This window comes from Phyllobates terribilis, unplaced genomic scaffold (genome assembly GCF_046119375.1).
Source record: "Phyllobates terribilis strain yellow unplaced genomic scaffold, ASM4611937v1 Scaffold_5__5_contigs__length_657084704, whole genome shotgun sequence".
In the NCBI taxonomy this organism is placed as follows: Eukaryota; Metazoa; Chordata; class Amphibia; order Anura; family Dendrobatidae; genus Phyllobates; species Phyllobates terribilis.
The window spans coordinates 200,403,594-200,423,576 of record NW_027362765.1 but is presented as its reverse complement, the minus strand read 5'-3'; the positions used below and the strand labels follow the sequence as shown (position 1 = coordinate 200,423,576).

Here is a 19,983-nt window from a genome sequence, read left to right as displayed (position 1 = left end):
ACCCTTCAGGTGCTTCACAGGAATTTTTTGAATGTGGAAGAAAAAAATGAACATTTAACTTTTTTCACAAAAATGTTAATTTAGACCCATTTTTTTTTATTTTCACAGGGGTAACAAGAAAAAATGGACCCCAAAATTTGTTGTGCAATTTCCCCTGGGCACGCAGATACCCAATATTTGGGGAAAAAATACTGTTTGGGCGCACGGCAGGGCTCGGAAGGGAAGGAGCGCTATTTGACTTTTTGATTGTAAAATTTGCTTGAATAATTAGCGGACGCCATGTTGTGTTTGGAGAGCCCATGTGTGCCCAAACTTTGGAGCTCCCCCACAAGTGACCCCATTTTGGAAACTAGACCCCCCAAGGCACCTTTCTAGATGCATAGTGAGCACTTGGAACCCCCAGGTGCTTCACAAATTGATTCGTAACAATGAAAAAGTGAAAAAAAAAAACACTTTTTCATTTTTATGAATCAATTTGTGAAGCACCTGAGTGTTCCAAGTGCTCACAATGCATCTAGATAGGTGCCTTGGGGGGTCTAGTTTCCAAAATGGGGTCACTTGTGGGGGAGCTCCAATGTTTGGGCACACAGCGGCTCTCCAAACGCAACATGGTGTCGCTAACAATTTGAGCCGATTTTCCGTTAAATTTGTTAGAGGACACCATGTTGCATTTAGAGAGTCCCTGTGTGCCCAAACATTGGAGCTCCCCCACAAGTGACCCCATTTTGGAAACTAGACCCCCCAAGGCACCTATCTAGATGCATAGTGAGCACTTGGAACCCCCAGGTGCTTCACAAATTGATTCGTAATAATGAAAAAGTGAAAAAAAAAACACTTTTTCATTTTTACGAATCAATTTGTGAAGCACCTAGGGGTTCCAAGTGCTCACTGTGCATCTAGATAGGTGCCTTGGGGGGTCTAGTTTCCAAAATGGGGTCACTTGTGGGGGAGCTCCAATGTTTGGGCACACAGGGACTCTCTAAATGCAACATGGTATCCGCTAACAAATTGAATGGAAAATCGGCTCAAATTGTCAGCGGACGCCACATTGCGTTTGGAGAGCCCCTCTGTGCCCAAACTTTGGAGCTCCCCCACAAGTGACCCCATTTTGGAAACTAGACCCCCCAAGGCACCTTTCTAGATGCATAGTGAGCACTTGGAACCCCCAGGTGCTTCACAAATTGATTCGTAATAATGAAAAAGTGAAAAAAAAAACACTTTTTCATTTTTACGAATTAATTTGTGAAGCACCTAGGGGTTCCAAGTGCTCACTATGCATCTAGATAGGTGCCTTGGGGGGTCTAGTTTCCAAAATGGGGTCACTTGTGGAGGAGCTCCAATGTTTGGGCACACAGGGACTCTCCAAATGCAACATGATATCCGCTAACAATTTGAGCCGATTTTCCATTCAATTTGTTAGCGGATACCATGTTGCATTTAGAGAGTCCCTGTGTGCCCAAACATTGGAGCTCCCCCACAAGTGACCCCATTTTGGAAACTAGACCCCCCAAGGCACCTATCTAGATTCATAGTGAGCACTTGGAACCCCAGGTGCTTCACAAATTGATTCATAAAAATGAAAAAGTGTTTTATTTTCACTTTTTCATTTTTACGAATCAATTTGTGAAGCACCTGGGGGTTCTAAGTGCTCACTATGCATCTAGATAGGTGCCTTGGGGGGTCTAGTTTCCAAAATGGGGTCACTTGTGGGGGAGCTCCAATGTTTGGACACACAGGGGCTCTCCAAACGCAACATGGCGTCCGCTAACAATTTGAGCCGATTTTCCATTCAATTTGTTAGCGGACACCATGTCGCGTTTGGAGAGCCCGTGATGTGCCTAAACAGTGGAGCTCCCCCACAAGTGTCCCCATTTTGGAAACTATACCCCTCAAAGATTTTATTAAGGTGTATAGTGAACATTTTGAACCCAGAGGTACGGCACATTATTTGTTTACATTAGGTCATCATATTGAATAAGTTTTCATTATTCTTGAGCGCAAGTGCTCGCTACTTGAGTTTGCATCGGGTACTCAGGTATGCACCATGTACAGCGTGTGCTCGAGTGACATGCTCGAGTCCCTGCTCCGCATGTTTCACGGTTATTAGACACCCAAAAAAAAACATGCGGGGATCGCTCGTGCATGGCAGGCAATCCCCGTAAAGTTTTTTGGCCGCGAAGCATATGGGGCAGAGACTCGAGCATGTCACTCAAATACCCACGATACTAAATGCATACCAGAGCACCCGATGCAAACTCAAGTAGCGAGCACTTGCTCTCAACACTAGTCGCCATATCGTCATCTTTTTTTCTTACTTTTGAAAAAAATCCTAACCCTAGCACAACCCTAGCCCCAGCACAACCCTAGCCCCAGCACAACCCTAGCCCCAGCACAACCCTAGCCCCAGCACAACCCTAGCCCCAGCACAACCCCAGCCCCAAACCCAGCCCTAACCCTAGCCCAATCCTAACTCAAGAGTTTATTTTTGACGCCGTTCCTTGTGCGGTATAAGTGATTAGACGACTTTATTCTTCGGGTCGGTGTGATTACAGCAATGCCAGAATCATATGGGGTTTTTATGACTGACAGCTGTCACACACTAAAAGACGCATTTTTTGTAAAATCTAGTTTTTGCATCGCCATATTTTGAGAGCTATAATTTTTCCAAATTTTGGCAGACAGTCATGTGACGGCTCGTTTTTTGCGGGATGACTTGACGTTGTTATTGGTGCCATTTTCAGGCACGTGACATTTTTTGATCGCTTTCTATTCCGATTTTTGGGAGGCAGAATAAACAAAAACCAACAATTCAGGAATTGTTTTTTTTTTTTTTTTTTTATTCTGTTCCGCGTGTGGTAAAATTGATGAGGCAGCTTTACTCTTCGGGTCAGTACGTTTACAGCGGTACCACATTTGTATAATTTTTCTATGTTTTGGCGCTTATACACAATAAAAGCTATTTTATAGAAAAAAATATTTTTTAGTATCGCTTTATTCTGAGAGCTATAACTTTTTTATTTTTCGGCTGATGGAGCTATATGGCGGCTTGTTTTTTGCGGGACGAGATGACGTTTTCAGCGGTATCATTTTTATTTATATGCGTCTTTTTGATCGCGTGTTATTCCACTTTTTGTTTGGCGGTATGGTGATAAAGCATTGTTTTTTGCTTGGTTTTTTTTTTTTTTTTTTTTTACCGTGTTCACTGAAGGGGTTAACTAGTGGGACAGTTTTATAGGTCAGGTTGTTCCGGACGCGGCGATACCAAATATGTGTACTTTTATTGTTTTTTTTTTATTTTTTTTATAATAATATTTATTGATGGGTACATTATATTTTTATTTTTGGTGTATTATTTTTTTTATTTTTTTATAATATTTTTGCACATTTTTTTTTTTTTTTTTTTTTCCACTTTCACACAGTTTATACACTTTATTACTTTGTCCCACTCTGGGACTTTCACTTTTTTTTTTTCTGATCGCCTGCATGGCACAGGAATGGAGCACCATCCCTATGCCATGAAGGCTGTCAGAAGTGCACAGTGTGAAGATTGCTTGGAGATGCACTGCGCATGTCCAAGCAATCTTTCTGCTCTCTGGTGACCCGGATGTTGTCATGACGACATCGGGTCGTCATGGCAACACCCGGGAAGCCTTTGCAGACTGCGCTGGAAGCCGGAAGAGGAGGTGAGTATCGGCGATCACCTCCCCTTGCCCCCGCAATGCCGCGATCGACTTCGATCGACTTCGATCGCAGCATCGCGGGGGTTAATGTGCTGGGAGCGGTGCGTGACCGCTCCCTGCACATAGTACCGGGTGTCAGCTGTGACAATCAGCTGACACCCGGCGGCGATCGCGCCCGCACAGCCTGTGTGCGCGCGCGATCGCCATGACGTACTAATACGGGTCTGGCTCTTAAGTCCCAGGGCACAGACGCGTATTAGTACGTCAGATGTTATTAAGGGGTTAAAGATCAGCAAATTCTCATCCGTCTGTGAATAGGTGACCAATTCTAAAGATGGGAGTAACACTTTTTTAAGCTGTACAAAATTGTATGTAATGAAGACCACTAAATCCATCTCTGATTTAAACAGAAGCAAGGAGCATCCGGATCTGCGGTTTTGGGGCCATCCATGGAAGCAACATGCATTAAACGACAGATGTTACATCAGGCGAACTGTGGAGGAAAACTCCTGTAAAGAGGATTCCACAAACTACAGGACTTACAACGGTGCAGTGGATAAGCCTTCCCCAATTCCTTTTGTGGAGGAATCTTATATCACCAGTGAACACTGTTACCAAAAACCTCGGACCTATTACCCTGCAGTAGAGCAGAGACTGGTTGTAGAAACTCGCAGTTCATCCTTAGATGGTGGAGTAGACCGAATACGGCAAAACAGGGAAGACTCCATTGCTGAACGATTAGGCTGGGAATTGGACAGAGAGTTGCTAAAGGTAGAGAGCGAATCAAAGCATAATTATTGTAAGGTGGGTAATAGAAATATGATTTGGAGAATTGTCACTTGGGTTGGGGCTATACGGCGACAGCGGTTCCCTGCACAAATGATTTTTGTGGCACGACTTTTCAACTTGTCTGCGACTTAATGCTGTGTGACTATTATAGAGCTCTGACTTTGCTGTTAAAAAGGGTGGTTGCAGACAAGTCACATTTTGCGTGCAAGTGCATTGAAGTCTATGGCAAGTATGTCATGCGCGACTTGCAACCATGGATTGTAAATCCAACACACTCAGTCACAGATCACAACACCATAGGACATCACTACATCCAATGTTGCAAGGGGTCACTGATTTCAGTGTCTCAAGACACAATGCCATATATCCTCAGCTTTAAACTTTCATTAATTTGTGATACTTAATTTATTAAATTGATCTGCTAAAATCCAGTGTCTTAAATGGGAGGAACCTGGATTATTACTTTTTTTTTTTTTTTGTAACCCATTGACTTTGTGTGGTGTTAAAGTGAATTTAATCAAAACATTTTTGTTCCTAATTTAAAGCACCATATGTCACGCCTGACGTAAGTGAGCAGATCTCCTTTTAATTTATTTTGCAAATAGAGGGCTCACATTACCAGCCAGTGGCATGTCCCTTTTTGTTTTAAAATTTCTATCTCTCCAGAGTTAAAGGGGGAAAAAAGTCATAAGAGATTGATTTTCTGTTTAATTCTCTTATTATTTTTTGGAGGGGAGGGTAGTGGGGGTTATATGTCAATTGTATATTTTACATTTTTTTTTTAACTTGTACTTCAAAAGTAGTGTGTGTCCGCATCTTTCCCCGCTTTTGATGGCTGATTTAATCAGTTAAATGCTGCTGCCAGTCTTCGGTCTCGGACAGCGGCATTTAACACATGCCGGCGGGGAGCATATAATTTTTTGCGCCCCAGTGACGTGATCTCAGAAAATCACCAGGTAGTGAAGAGGTTAAATATTGCAATATGTTAAGGTTTTTTTTTAAGAAGAAAGTCATCTGTACAGAACAGTAAGTGTGAGCCCAGTATAGTGTTTAGTTGCCAGTGTGAAAATTGTAAGACTCCCTTCCCACAGAGTAGAATAGGTAGTATAACCTGATACTTCACTGCCCTGGTAGTTTTGTTTTGTCTTGATCAGGTCAGATTTTACCCTGCCCCCCAGAGTGGATGATGTTGGGGAAATGGCTCATAAGTGAAGTAAGAAGAATATTTTTCTGATGTATTACAACGTTTTTCTATATTCACTTGTAGTATAGATTTATTCAAAGTTTGATTTAAATATTTGTAGGTCGTGATATTGGGGGGGGTAAGAAGTCTGATAGCAGTCATACAATATAAGAATACATTAGTTGCACAGGCGTCGCATTATGTTCAACCTGTTGCCTGAAAGCTACTAATAGGAAATGCATGGATGAAACGCCGTCTCACAAATCTTGTCATCAGTTTCAATAGCAATTTTCAAAGTCTATAAAGTCCCTGCTTTATCCTCTTGTGGATTATCTTTTTTTTTTACACTTAATACTGGTTGTCTGCTAATAAGATATTGACCTATCCTCAGTATCATCACCAGGCGCCCATGATGATCAGCGGCAGCCGGATGAACTCCGTGTCAGAACACCACAGCTCCCTTATTTGTGTAGTGGCTGTTATTGGTGCCTATTGATATATTGTGAGCTTCAACTGCAGTACCCAAGAACATCTCTAGTATATGTCATCAATATCGAAGTAGTTTATAACCCTTTTAGTATTGGTATAATGCACACACCGGGAAAGTTTCCATTATACATATTATTTCCAGAAACCTTAAACGACACATTCTCATGTCAGAACCAGATAATTAGAAATGAACAGGTATCTCTATATAGGCGCTTATTACTGTAGTGCTCACTTTGCAAGAGGTTCATGAGAAACTGCCTCAGCTGCTGCAGAACACTAAATTAATTTTCATTAATAAAAAATGAAAAAGACACGAGCCTGCACACGGTAGTAGAAAATTAATATTCAGATGCACAATTACGCTTCGGCTTATATTCAAAATATATTTACATGTAAGGTACTCCTTGTTGTATTTAGATAGCTTTTACGTATTTTATTTAAAAAAACAAAGTTAATGAAGTACCTCATGTTTTAAATGTTTTAATTAGTCCCATACGTATGTGTGTGTATGTATGTGTGTGTGTATAATAAATATATATATATATATATATATATATATATATATATATATATATATATATATATATATATATATATATATATATATATATATATATATATAATTATTATTAAAAAAAATTTTTTTATTATTATACACACGCTCGGCATGAATGAGTACACCCCAAAAGTTTTGTCAGAGAACCTTTTCGCTGTTTCCTGTCAAAATCCACATTTTCTATGGGATTCCATACTACAAATGCAGGCCATTGATTGTAAACAACATTTTTTTTTTTTTTTTTTAATATTGCACACCCATTCTTAAATTCACTTTAGGATATTGTTTCAAAAATGAGTACACCTTAATGAAAGTCTTTAAAAGCAAAGCTAAAATTTAGGCTACAAAATTCTAATTAAGAATTCAACCACAGGTAAGTCAAACTCTAATCATTAATCAGGTGTCCAACAGACAGTTGACTTTAAAATGGTGTTACTTAACAAAGAAAACTCCTTCCCATCTCATGCTGTGAGCAATAGCACCACATTGTGCAAACCTTTACCAAAGATGCAACTGCAGACATCCAGGCCAACAACAGGTAACACCTAAACAGAAGCATCTTCCAAGAAGGATTGAAAATAGGCCAGTTCATTGCAGTTAATTAACCCCTTCATGACCTTTGACTTATAGGTACGTCAAAGGTCGTGTCCATGCCTGTTATGCGGGCTCTGGCGCTGAGCCTGCATCTTTCCCCGCACATGACAACTGATCTGATCAGCTGTCATGTGCCTCTAACAGTCACTGAAAGCGGAATTTAATATGCGTCGGGCGGAAGCGCGTCCCTGTCACGTGATCGCGGGGCGCCAATGGGTTGTCATGCCAGCCAGGGGTCTGCAAAAGACCTCCGTGCCTGTCATTGTGAATCTCCTGTGAATGCCGTCTTGTAGCCGGTATTCATAGGAGATCATAATTTTTGCTAGACATAGGGCTGAAGCAGTGCTATGCATACCACTGGCGATCGGATGATCGCAGCTTCAAGTCTCCTAGAAGGGACTATTTAAGCCAGTAAACAAAAAAAAACAAAACACAAGTTCAAAACACTCATTTTTTGCCCCACTGAGAATGGACCCAAAAAAAATACATTTTGTTTTGCTGCATTCAGAAATTTCCATTCTATCAAAATATAAAGTAAATTAATCAGATCGGTAAATGGTGTAATGAGAAAAAAAAAAAGTAAACGCCAGCATTACCTTTTTTTGGCCACTACAACGTTGCAATAACGGGCTATTAAAACATCCTGTCTACCCCAAAATTGTTTCAATAAAAATGTCAGCTCTGGTTGCAAAAAATTAAGCCCTCACCCAGCTCCAGATCCCGAAAAAATTGCGACATAAGCAAGCAAATTTATTTTTTTCATTACAAATAATGGATTATTTACTTTTTTCACCACTTGACCTATACATGTTTGGTATCTGCATCCTCATACTGACCTGGGGAATCATATTGCTAGGTCAGTTTTAGCATTTACTGAACATGTTAAATGAGAAAAAAACAATTGTGGAATGGCACTTTTTTTTTTTTTTTTTTTTTCAATTTCACAGCACTTGTACTTTTGAATGACACCATTGATTTTACCATACTGGAAAACGGGAAAAAAAATTCCAACTTGTCATTCAAAAAACAAGCCCTCACACAATAAAAAAGTTATGGCTTTGGGAAGAAGGAGAGCAAAAAAAACCCAGAAAATCTCAAGGTCTTTGAAAGGGTTAAAGAAAGTCAAACTTGTTTGTATTTCCCGTGAAACAATATGGCGCACACCGTAGACGAATGGCATGCATGGGTGTCTTCCACAACGGAAGCCTCTCTTTAAAACCCTTGTGCAAAAAAAGCCTGACTACAATTTGCCAGGGCCCATGCTGAAAAATATGAAGACTATTGAGACTCTATACTCTGGAGTGATGAGACAAAGAAGTGTTTTTACAACTAATGGTTTCAAGAAAAATGCATGGAGCTTACAGCAAATCATCGTGGTGGCAGTATGGAAGTGATTCAGTGGCTAGGAACATCTCCTGATTTGAACCCAACCGAACAGCTATGTGGAGTTTTGAAGAGACCAGTTCAGCATCACTGTCCATCCAGCATCCAAGCTCTAAGAGGTCGTTCTTGGAGGACGGAAAAAAGATAGATGTTGCAACATGTCACTAACTTGTTCATTCCATGCCTAGAAGACTTGATGCTGTTCTTCAAAATCATGCAGGTCATACAAGATACTAGATTTTGATGTGGGGTGTACTCATTTTTGCATCAACAAATTTGAGTAAAACTGAAGCTTTTGCAATGAATGTTATATTCTTCACCAGTGGTGTAACTTGAGGTTGCGACTGGGCCTGTGCGGGTTCGGGGGCATGCTGCTCATGTCCGGCTTTTGCTCCACTCATTTGTCTATGGGAGAAAGCACAGCACTCAATTTCCAGTAGTCCTATAGACTTTGAATTGAGTGGAGATAGAGAATGTGCACCTCCATTCATAGCGAAGCTATGCAGAGCCTGGTCCCTAGGTTCCAAAGCACCATTTTCAGGATTCCCCAGCTATCAGTAAGTTATTCCCTATTCTCTAGATGAGTGGTCCCCAACCTTTCTGACATCCAGCTTGCGCCTCCCTCAGTGGTGGCAACCACAGCTCCCAATTCGGGTATAATGAAACCAAAGCTTTTCCACAGAAATCACCCCGAAGCAGTATACCAATATCCAGGGTTTCCCACAATTTTCCCGTTCAGTATTCTCCCATCAAGCTCTCCCAACACACTGTTGCATCCAGCACCTCCTCTGACAGGTAGTATCATCGTGTTTCCAGCGTACCATACTTAAATTATGTCTAAACCACGAAGACCAGTAATGTGCATTCAGATCTGCTCTTCTGTGCAGGTTACTCACAAAATTCACCATTTTGAGATGTGTTCTTCATACCTGTCTGATAGACCTGGAGCTAATGCACCAAGCTGGCAGATAGCCACGAGCCACAATTTATGGGGACCATGAACCACAGGTTGGGGGACCCCTGCTCTAGATAATGTTATCCTCTGGATAAGGGGATTACTTGCTATCTTGGAATAACACATTAATACCATCAAGTGTTTTAATCAACGGATAACCTTTTAGGTGACAGTGCAGAATTACAAGACCTGATTATGTAGAACTACAGTAATCTATGAAATTATCCAGTATAGATTATTCCTACTAGACAATAAAGCACAACTCTTGAAGTCCCTGCTAATCCTTATTTTTATGTCCTTTTGAACTGATTGGAGTTGTAGCCTAGTTGTTTTAATCTGAAGGACGCAACATGCCATGTTGCCTGAGACTGACTCTCTTCAGAGACAGCTTAGGTGGCCTCCTAGCGATATGACCCCAGAGTCTGTCGTGACACAATCTCATGCAATTTTTATTAAATGTGTCCTGAATTGGAATCCTTCTGTACACTTATAATTTCACTGACGGTCCTAAGGTACGCGCCTAAGGGTATCTGTGTTATATAATGGAGAGAGTCAGATCTCAAGTGCCAGCAGAAAGGGCATTGATTTTTGCTTGCAAATGTGGAATTTTCATTTCTTCCTTTTGGTCTTTAGGTGAGAGAGTGTCTATCAAAGAGGAATCCACCTCAGGAATCGCCTCACGCCCAACCTGCAGACAACGGGGATGCTACGGTCAGTTCACAACTACAGTGGCAACTTAACCTTCTGACACATCTGGAGTCCCTACAGGATGAAGTTACTCATAGAATGGATTTTATAGAGAAGGAACTTGATGGTGAGCAGTTTCTTCTTCCCTTTTTTTTTTGTGCTGGTTCCCTTCCCCATACAATCTGAATATGAGGAGAGAAAATGGTGCTATGGATTCAGCCATTATCCCTTTGGGATCTTCAGTTGAGTGCTACGCTTTTGATATTCTGGAATCTCCTAATCTTGTATCTTAATTTTAGGAGTAATTATGGGGATTATCTGTCATCACCAAAAAATTTTATTAATTTTAAATGCATCACTACCTCTGCTTATTCCTTGGACAGGCAGCTAATTCCCTGTCACTGCATAGATTTGCTTGTATTTGGGATGCTTTATTGTGAGTGCTCATTTTTTACTAATTTATACAGCACAGGAGGAGCTTAGTTGTTTTGTATTTTGTGTTGGCGCCAAATGACACCTGTCATACACACAATGGCCGCAAAGTGTCAATTGGTACAAAGCAAAAGGAGTGGTTGGAAAATGAATGCAGCATTTTGTTTGGTTACATGTAAAGGGCTTTTGGAAAATATGAGCCGAATCTCTTTGATTTGTTTGGACAAATGCTCCATTTTTCCTTTTGGACATGTTTTTGGTTACTTTTATTCCCTTTTTTGATAAGCATCCTTTTCTTAATAAAAAAAAATTTGGGGTATCGCAGCTAATTAAAACTCTGCTTTAATTTATTAATCATCACTCGAAAAAATAAAATCTGCCCTGTAATTGGTTGCTCTGGACAATGTCTACTTCATTTATTAGTTGTAAAGACCAATCCTCTTCTTGTTTTGCAGTTCTAGAAAGTTTTTTGGACTACACTGGTGAACTTGAGCCACCAGAACCACTCGCGAGGCTTCCTCAACTAAAGCATCGAATCAAACAGCTTCTAATGGACCTTGGCAAAGTTGAGCAAATAGCTCTTTGCTCGACATGAAAGAGACTCGAGCCGATGATGGAAACGGCTCTATGAAACAGAAAAGCAAGGCGTCCAGCACTGCAGAGCCTTGAGTAGCATGCAGGCTGCATGTAACGTGGACAGACTGCTGGGATGAAGGAGGACATTGCTTGTTCATACAATGAGAGCAAAGCTGCTCCTACTGTCTGATAAAAGGATAGAATATTACATGAATGTAGTAACAAGGCTTGTATTCTTTTCAGTTTGTTCATATTTCTCTCGGTTGTCTGGAATTGTTAGTTGCTATATTGTTTGCTTTCACCTGATGCTTTTTGCCTGCTGTATTTCGTGTATTAATTTCTCTCCTTCAACTGCTATTAACTAAATACAGTAAAATCAACTTCATGTTCTCCCTTGAACAGGCATTTAACACATAAGTTTAAGAATATTATTTTTTTTTTCTTTTCATGAAATTAATATTGGCACTAAAAGAACAGCAGAAGGGGGCAAAAACTTTTTTTTTTTTTTTTTTTTTTCTTTTTTCCTATTGCAATCAGTTTACATCTTATTCTGGCCGATTCCTAGAGCAGTATTTAATCACTAAGAATATTGTCCTGGCTTCTTTCTCATGTATCGCAGTGGAGAAATGTTCTGACTTCAATTGTATTTTATTGCTGCAATGTTTAGTAGGTATTATGTTAAAACAATCTTTTTGCTTGTTGTACTTGCGGTAGTGGTACATGAGCACGGTTATTCTTCTAGGGCATGACTTCCGGCAAACGTAGTAAATGGTCTACATTATGCTTTCTGTATAATTAAAGTCTAATAAGTTATGGTAAAGCTGGGCCTACACAGTGAGGGAAACAAATCAATCTATTTGAATGAATGTTTGTATATAACATGACGTTCCATATTGGCTCTATGGTATGTATGATGAGCAAATTCTTTTGTTTTATTTTTTTTATGGGTTTCAACTTTTGAATGATTACTGGCTTCATAGAAAAGTAACAGGATGTGCTCTGCTTGTTTGGATAGTATTTGAAAAAAAAAAAAAGGCTTGGGGTACGTTAATATGTAGCTGTAGTATTTTATTACAATGCAGATGTTGCATTGTAGAGAATGCGATTTGTTAGGTTATCCTCACTGCCAACATTGAGGCACACAAAACCATGTGATGCTTTAATCTGAAAAGCAGTAATAAGACTTGTGCTTTAACAGAAAACTGTGCTTATTTCAGCACTTAGTTTTGATAGTTCCATAGTTGTGAAGCTTCCTGACCACCACCACTACCGATCTGTGTGGACGTACCCTTGAAGGCTCTTCAACTCCATAAAGGTTATCTGAATTTAATTTTTTTTTTTTTTGCGTATGTTACATCCATGTACTTTGGCCAAATATGAGCCTCCAATGAATCCTTTAGATGAGATCAATTTCAAATAGTCTTCAAAAATCAGAAGGTAAAACGAGCATTGAAAACGAGGCCATGTGACTGCTTCCTTAGTTATTATATACTCTTGCATGTATGGAATCCCATAAGCCAATTTGCAAATTTCCATTTATGATTTTTGTAGTTTCCAGCTTCCTGTTGCTCTCTTTTTGCTTTTGTACATATGTATGTATATTTATTTACCCTGTCACAGCTTGATGGAAGTTGTAAACAGGTTTAAGTTGATTTTGTCCTCAATTTGTTTTTGTAAGATCTTTATGATTTGATGGTTGAGGCTGTGTGGCAGGTAAAAAGGAACAATTGTTACCTTTTTGAATGTTTCTTGTAGTTTTTGGTTCTGCATCCTGGATGTCTTGGCTGGAGACTTGATTAGGCACGATCTATTGATAATGATGCCTACTAGGGATGAGCGAGCGTGCTCGGATATAGTGCTATCCAGGCATGCTCTGGTGTTATCCAAGTAGCTCCAAGAAAAAAAGGGGTTTGGTACCGTGTTAGCCAATTGAAAAAAAGATTGCTCTCAGTGGGGAAAAACAAGATAATCTTGTAGTTATGATGCAAGCTTTTTAGACAACTTAGGTCCCTTCCTCAGGTTTTACCATAACTGAGGAAGGGACCTAAGTTGTCTCGAAAGCTTGCCTTGTAACCTCATTTATTTTATTTTATTTTTGTTAGCCATTAAAAGGTATCATAACTACAAGATTATCTTGTTTTTCCTACTGAGAGCAATCCGAGTAGCTCCGGCATGCTTGAGTCCCTGCATGTGTCGCGACTGTTAGGGAATCTCCGTATGTGTTGCAGCTGTCTAACAACCACGGGGACTTGAGCATATTATTATTCAAGCACGTCTGAGCTACTTGGATAACACCCGAGTATGCTCACTCATCTCTAATGCCTACTCATTCATCAGGGTAAGTTAATAAAATAATCCACAGCAGAAATCTGACACAGATATGCAGTTGCGCTGTGGATCCATACAAGAACTGGCCCCCTCACAAGTTGTTTTGGTACCCCTCTTTCCCCCTCCCCCCACCATCTGCTCTTGATAGATATGTCTCTGTAACACTGACAAAAACACAACCACATTTTTTTTCCTGATGCATATGAACAGGGTTATTAAAACCCTGCTCCCAAGTATTCTGTGCTAAGTTTTTAGTGTAATTTGAGGGCTTTGCTGTGGAATTCGTGCAGAAAACCTCTTCAAATCCTGATCAATGTGTGAATAGGATCTAAAAACTCTCAAAAAGTAATACAAAATAAAGTTCCAGTTAATCAATTAGCTTTATTACTCAATGTTAGACGAGTTTCACACATCCGTGTTATCACGGACCGTGATGTACTGGCTGGCATTGGATCTCCTGACCCCGAACGCGGCAGTCTCGTCTGCATATATGAGGAGGTAATCTGGGTCAGGAGACCCGCTGCCAGTCCGTACTCTGACTATGGTACACAAATGTGTGAACCCGGCCTTTATATGCACGTGACATGTAATCAGATTTGGAATTGGAAACAGACAATTCTCTTAAGGGGTTGTCCCCTTCCAGAATTTTTATTTTTTTTATTTTGAACTGTGCTGGCAAGAAAAACCCTGGGAAGGTAAAGAAACAGTGGATCTAATGAGCCAGTAATTTTCTGAAGGGGATACCCCCTTCAACACCTAGAACATATCCATGCGATAGTTATTAATAATGCCAAAGCAGATAATTTATATGGGCACCGGTTTACTAAAGGGGTTCTTGAAGATTCAGGGCACTGCTTTGTGTGCACATGCATCTATACACCATGGCCCCCCAATCTATATAGGTGTTAGGACTCCCTGGTTCTGGGGTACCCCTTTTTCTTTAACCACATATTAAAGCGCTAGTTGAATACAAGATGTTTCATATGAGCTCTTTTCTCCTTCCCATTGATTCTCTTTAGAAGCATCCTTTGTGCTCTGTAAAAGGCGTTTGTTCTTTATTTCCATCGGAATTGTAACTTACCAAATAATGAATTTTGGTTGGGCAAGGTACCCTTCTGTTTTGTTATGGTAATATGCTGCAAATAATGATTTGTGTAAATCTAACAGACTAAAATATTTTCAATGAAGGGTTGTATGTTTTGTTTCTTATTTTTCCTCCTTGTTTTACAATTGGGGTGTGGATTAGTTATACTTTTCATGCAGTGGTTTGTTAAAACAGTTGTATAAGGTAATGCCACACATTAAAGTGGACTATTTGGCCAGTTATGCTGCCCTATTTGATCTTCTCAGATTGGTATATATTTATTACAGACAGACCACAATCCAATATCGGTAGTGTCTATCGCACTCCAGCCTGGCCAGAGGGTAAAGTTCTTGCCAACACAGTGATTTACACTGTCACCTCTATAGCTGTCAATCAGTGTGGGGGTAAGGGGAAGACCACCCTCCACTGTTGCTAACTTAGTCTGGCTGCACTGGAGGCAGTAACAGAAATATCAAGCTTCTCTGATGGGGCAGCAGGATCAACCAGGCAGGGCCCACTTTAATCCTTTTTTTAGGATTCTGAACTGTATAAAAGTAGTCATTGAAGGGGACTTTTTTTTTTTTTCTTTATGAAGTTGTTTCTCCTAAAATAAAAAAAAATCTATTTAACTGTACTGATGAATGATGAGATGTTACTATACTTGAAATGAATGGTGGCAATATTGTCCATCATATAATACAAAAAAGCTGAAAATGTTGAAATTTACAATACTGTTATTGCAATATATGGTATTTCTGCCTAATTAAGAGTAGTCCTCAGAGGTTGCTGTGACCTGGTCAGTGGCCCGCCGACGCCAGCAGAAGCTTCAACTGGATTTGTGTCCTCGGACGCACATCCAGTTGGGTCTGTGCACCAGAATACACGTCGCCGGACAATCTCAGGCCAGGAGCTGACGCCAGCGTGCACGTGACTGGGTGCATGAAAGTGAAGTCACATGGTCCTGTCGCACGCCGAAGTCAGCTGCCGGCTTCACAAGAGGACGCATGCTGGGGGGGAGCTAAGGAAAGATATATATTTTTTTTAAATAAAATACTCACATCAGTGGCCATACTGGTGCATTATACTGTATAGAGAGAGAGAGAGCGAGATCAGCTTAGTACAAGAGAAAGAAGATAGTTACTGAAGCGAATGCGGTTTTTGTACAATTTGGCTGTCATCAGACAAGTAGCAGATCATGAACTGAAACCCTCACTATAATTTTCAAAGAAACTCCCATCTTTGCAAAACTACTTTTCATCTTTTATTTTCTAATTCGGAATGTTTGTAATTTAGTAGTTCACAGAAGAATGAGAGTGTTGAGCAGGGCTGTGGAGTCGGTAAGCCAAACCTCCGACTCCTCAATTTCCATGACACCGACTCCACTACACCGACTCCCTCATACATGGCTCATGTTTAAGTGATAAATTTACTGTAGCACAGATTCATCTCAGCTAAAAGTCTAGACCCTTAGATCAGGAATAGGACATTTCATAACTTTCCCAAATTCTTATGAAAAAATATTCCCCACAAACTGCATTGAACTACTGTACCCAATTTATTATATATTTTAGGAGCGCAGGGATCATACTATGTGTAGTGGAGTGATAGTACTAAACCCAGCACAGATCTCTGATTGATAAGCACTCAGCATGTTGTGTGTTATGGAGCTTCTCCTTTCAGCTCCCCATCGTTTCAGGGAAGGTGGGCAAATACGGTCAGTCCAATCTGTAATTAAAGCAAGAGTTCCTTAATCTACAGATTGGTGTTGGGAAAGGGTTAAAGAGTAACTTTTTTTTTTATTTCATAAATCAGTAGTATATTACCAAGTTACTTTTGAGGTGTATTTCATCAGCGAAATCTGATTTTTCTTTGCAAGGACTCTTCATTCTCACTTCATGGGTGAAATCTGTATTCAGAGAGGACAGATAGTTACATTACTGAGATAAGATTCTATCTGTCCTCTCTGAATACAGATTTCACCCATGAAGTGAGAATTTTGAAAATTATCAGTCCTGGAGGAGAAAGTAGTAGATTTCGCTAAGAAATATTACAAATGGCTTATTTTCAGGTGTACTATTCATATATTAAATTACCAGTTTATATATACCGTAAAGTTTCTTTAAAAAGTAACTACCATAAGACAACTTGCTCCTCCAGAAAAATGTCTCATCAGCCAACCGAGCTCCTCACCTGTAGACAGTCGTTTCAGGATCTTGATTGTCTTTTATTGTAGTACTAGGGGGTATATCTTTTCCAAACCTATTGAACAGGTGTATTCCTTCTGGAGAAAGCTAATGTACATCTTACTCAATTATCAATGCTTGTAAGTAAATATCCATACCCCAATATGATGTCCTTAATTATAAGCAACATTGCTCAGAACTGGACTAGTAATCAATACAAAATACTCAATTCCAGGAATTTCTGAGACTTGTTAAAAATATCTCAAATCAAGTTAGTCCGTGCAAACTGATTGTATAAGCTAAGGACATAGCCTTGTCAGGAAGATAGGCTCTATAACAAAAAATAAAAATTACACTTTTATTGTTCAGTTGCTGCAGAACGAAGACAGCGATTAGAAGTTTGTTCTGATGTGTTTTAATTAGTCTTATAGAAAGAAAAAAATATAATAGCAAAGAAAACCTGTTACTTAACCCTGTCCTCACATACAATCCACCATCCAGCGCGAGTTAAGCAAGAGGTGGTCATCAGTCTCCTTTTATAGCCAGCAGCACATAGCTACATTGTTCTTGGAAGTTGAGTTTCTTGTGGTCGGGGTCATATGTGTCACTGTTAATTGTGACAATGAAAGTCTATGTAACAAATGTTACAAAAAAAAAAATCACAACATTGCAAAATGTCATTTTGTAAGAGAAGAGCCAGAGCCTATGCACATTAGACAGCAACAGAATCAGTACAGATTAAATATCCTTGAAATGGTAAGGGGAATTGGTGCAAGACCTGGAGGGTCCAGCCAGGGCATCCACAGATATTCACATTGTTGTAGTGTACTTGTTCTTGTATGTTCATCATTTTCAAGTCTGATGATAATATTGACGTCCGAGGCATATTTGAGTGGCCCCTTGTCCTTCCAGTGGTGTGTACTATGCCTAAGCCTGGTATAAAATTGGCGATCTCGCTATCCTGTGGCTCTTCAATACAAAGACCCCGGATTCATTCATTATACATGCTACTCTTAATAAATCCTGCTGCTTTTACTCCATCCTGCCCCTTTTATGAAGAGATACATATAACTTAATCGGGTGTATCTTGCATGTGGTGTGCACCTTGCCAGAAATCTTAACTCAGAGACTGGAGTAAGAGTTCTGGCATAAGGTACACCATGTTTGGCAATGAATTACATGACCAGGCATGCCCTCGTCCCAGCTCCGACCATTTTGATGAGGCTGATGTGAAAAAGCCAAGTGTCACAAAATCTTTGAAAAGTTGTGCCAGATACAAAGTGTAACTAGGGTATGAGGGCAGAAGTATATCCAAGTAGCAGTGCTAAAGGATCTAGTGACAGATAGTATTAATATGCTGTGTTAATTGGCTCACATTAATATTGCCAGGGCCAATGCCACATAACGTGAAGTTTAATCAAGATGCTTGGTGCACTCTGGGTGTGGCCAAAAGCTCAGTTCAGCATTTTGTCCACTGACTTTGTATATTCTGCCTCCGTCATTGGTGATTAACAGCTCTAGCTTGCCTCGAGCTAGCACTGTGTACAAAAGGGGTCTCAAACTCAGCTGGGTATATGGGCCGCACATGGAAAAAATTTGAATTTGGGGGGGGCCGCATTCTTTGCAGGACAAAGTGACATTTTTAGTGATGCCTTTTTTTTTTTGTATATACCTTTTGAACATTTTTGCCGTGTTTAATTTCATTTTTTATAGCTTGGGTCGTTATGGATGTGGTGATAATAAACGTGCGTTTTTTTGTGTTTCCTTTAGTTTATATATAAAACAGCATTTTTAGTGCCAAAATATTTTTCATGTTTTTTTTTTTTTTTTTTTTACTTTTACAATTTTGTTTCCCCCTATTGGCCACATACATTAATATTGTCTTACAATTAGCACCATATAGTAATTCTGTCAAACATCTTACAGTAATGTTCTCCACCCTGGTCACCTTCACACACACAAAAGAGAAAAAAAAAAAAGATTTTTCTCACCTGTCCTCCATTCCCTCTGTGTCCTTTCTACACATGTGGGCCGCAGGCACCACAGAGTCAGACCCATTGACAATCCCGACCTGGTCCAGGAGGAGCCGCCGACAGCAGCGCTGCATTGCTGCGCACTGCGCGCAGAGACAGTCTCCCAGCACAGCATTACCAATGCCAGCTGCTGGCCAATCAGAGGCCAGCAGCTGATGACTGCGCATGGCAGTGATGTCATACGCTGCTGCGCTGGCATGCAAATGTCAGCTGTTGGCCTCTTGATTGGCCAGCGGCTGGCATTGGTAATGCTGTGCTGGGAGACTATCTTTGCGCAGTGCGCGGCAATGCAGCGCTGCTGTCGGCGGCTCCTCCTGGACCAGGTTGGGATCGTCAAGGGGTCTGACTCTGTGGTGCCTGCGGGCCACATAAAGCAGCCTCAAGGGCCGCGTGTTTGAGACCCCTGCTCTACACAGAAAGCTCAGAACAGCGCTGTTGATCACCATTGGGAGGAATGGTGCGCTTAGTACCCTCATTAGCATGTTTGATTAAACTTCAGATACTGCAGAACAGAGTCAGTGAGTAGAACATTGAGGCTTAGTGCCCACGATGCAGAAATGAAGCAGAAATTTTCCTGAGCATTTCTGCATCTCCTTGGCAGAAAAACGCATGCGTTCTTTACATGCGTATTTGCGTGCGTATTTGCCATGTGTTTTTCCAATGCATTGTATAGGAAAACACGCACGCAGAAACGCACAAGAATTGGTCATGTCCGTATTTTTTCTGCGAGTAAAATCTGCGCAGAAAAAATCCTGACCATGTGCACAGAACTTACAGAATGTCATGGGATAAGGTATGCAATGTGTTTCTGGAGCGTTTACGCGCTGCAAATACGCCCCAAAAACGCATCGTGGGCACACAGCCTAAAGGTGTGATTTTAGATTTTTTTTTTTTTTTTTTTTTTTTTTTAAATGGGGGCCTATATACCCTACAAAACTATGTGCTTAGTTGATCTCCGTTTTTGCTGATGAACTCCCCTTTAATTCTATAAATGTCTGAAGTAAGGCTGTGTGCCCACGTAGCATTTTTCA

At 40.3% G+C, this 19,983-nt stretch overlaps 1 protein-coding gene across 7 annotated transcripts in view; it reads left to right on the top strand.

Annotated features, from left to right (window-relative positions):
* Positions 1-16,602, top strand: part of PHF20 (PHD finger protein 20) — an 85,972-nt gene extending 69,370 nt beyond the window's left edge. For 2 of the 7 annotated variants that reach the window (XM_073683700.1, XM_073683695.1), the window contains 3 exons: positions 4,091-4,484; positions 10,263-10,443; positions 11,204-16,601. In XM_073683700.1, the coding sequence (XP_073539801.1) occupies positions 4,091-4,484; positions 10,263-10,443; positions 11,204-11,343 (715 nt within the window). In that variant the 3' untranslated portion in view covers positions 11,344-16,601. Of the gene's footprint in view, positions 1-4,090; positions 4,485-10,262; positions 10,444-11,203 lie in introns of all 7 variants that reach the window. The other 5 variants (XM_073683693.1, XM_073683694.1, XM_073683699.1 and 2 more) reach the window with 4 other exon arrangements.
* The last annotated feature ends 3,381 nt before the right edge of the window (positions 16,603-19,983 follow it).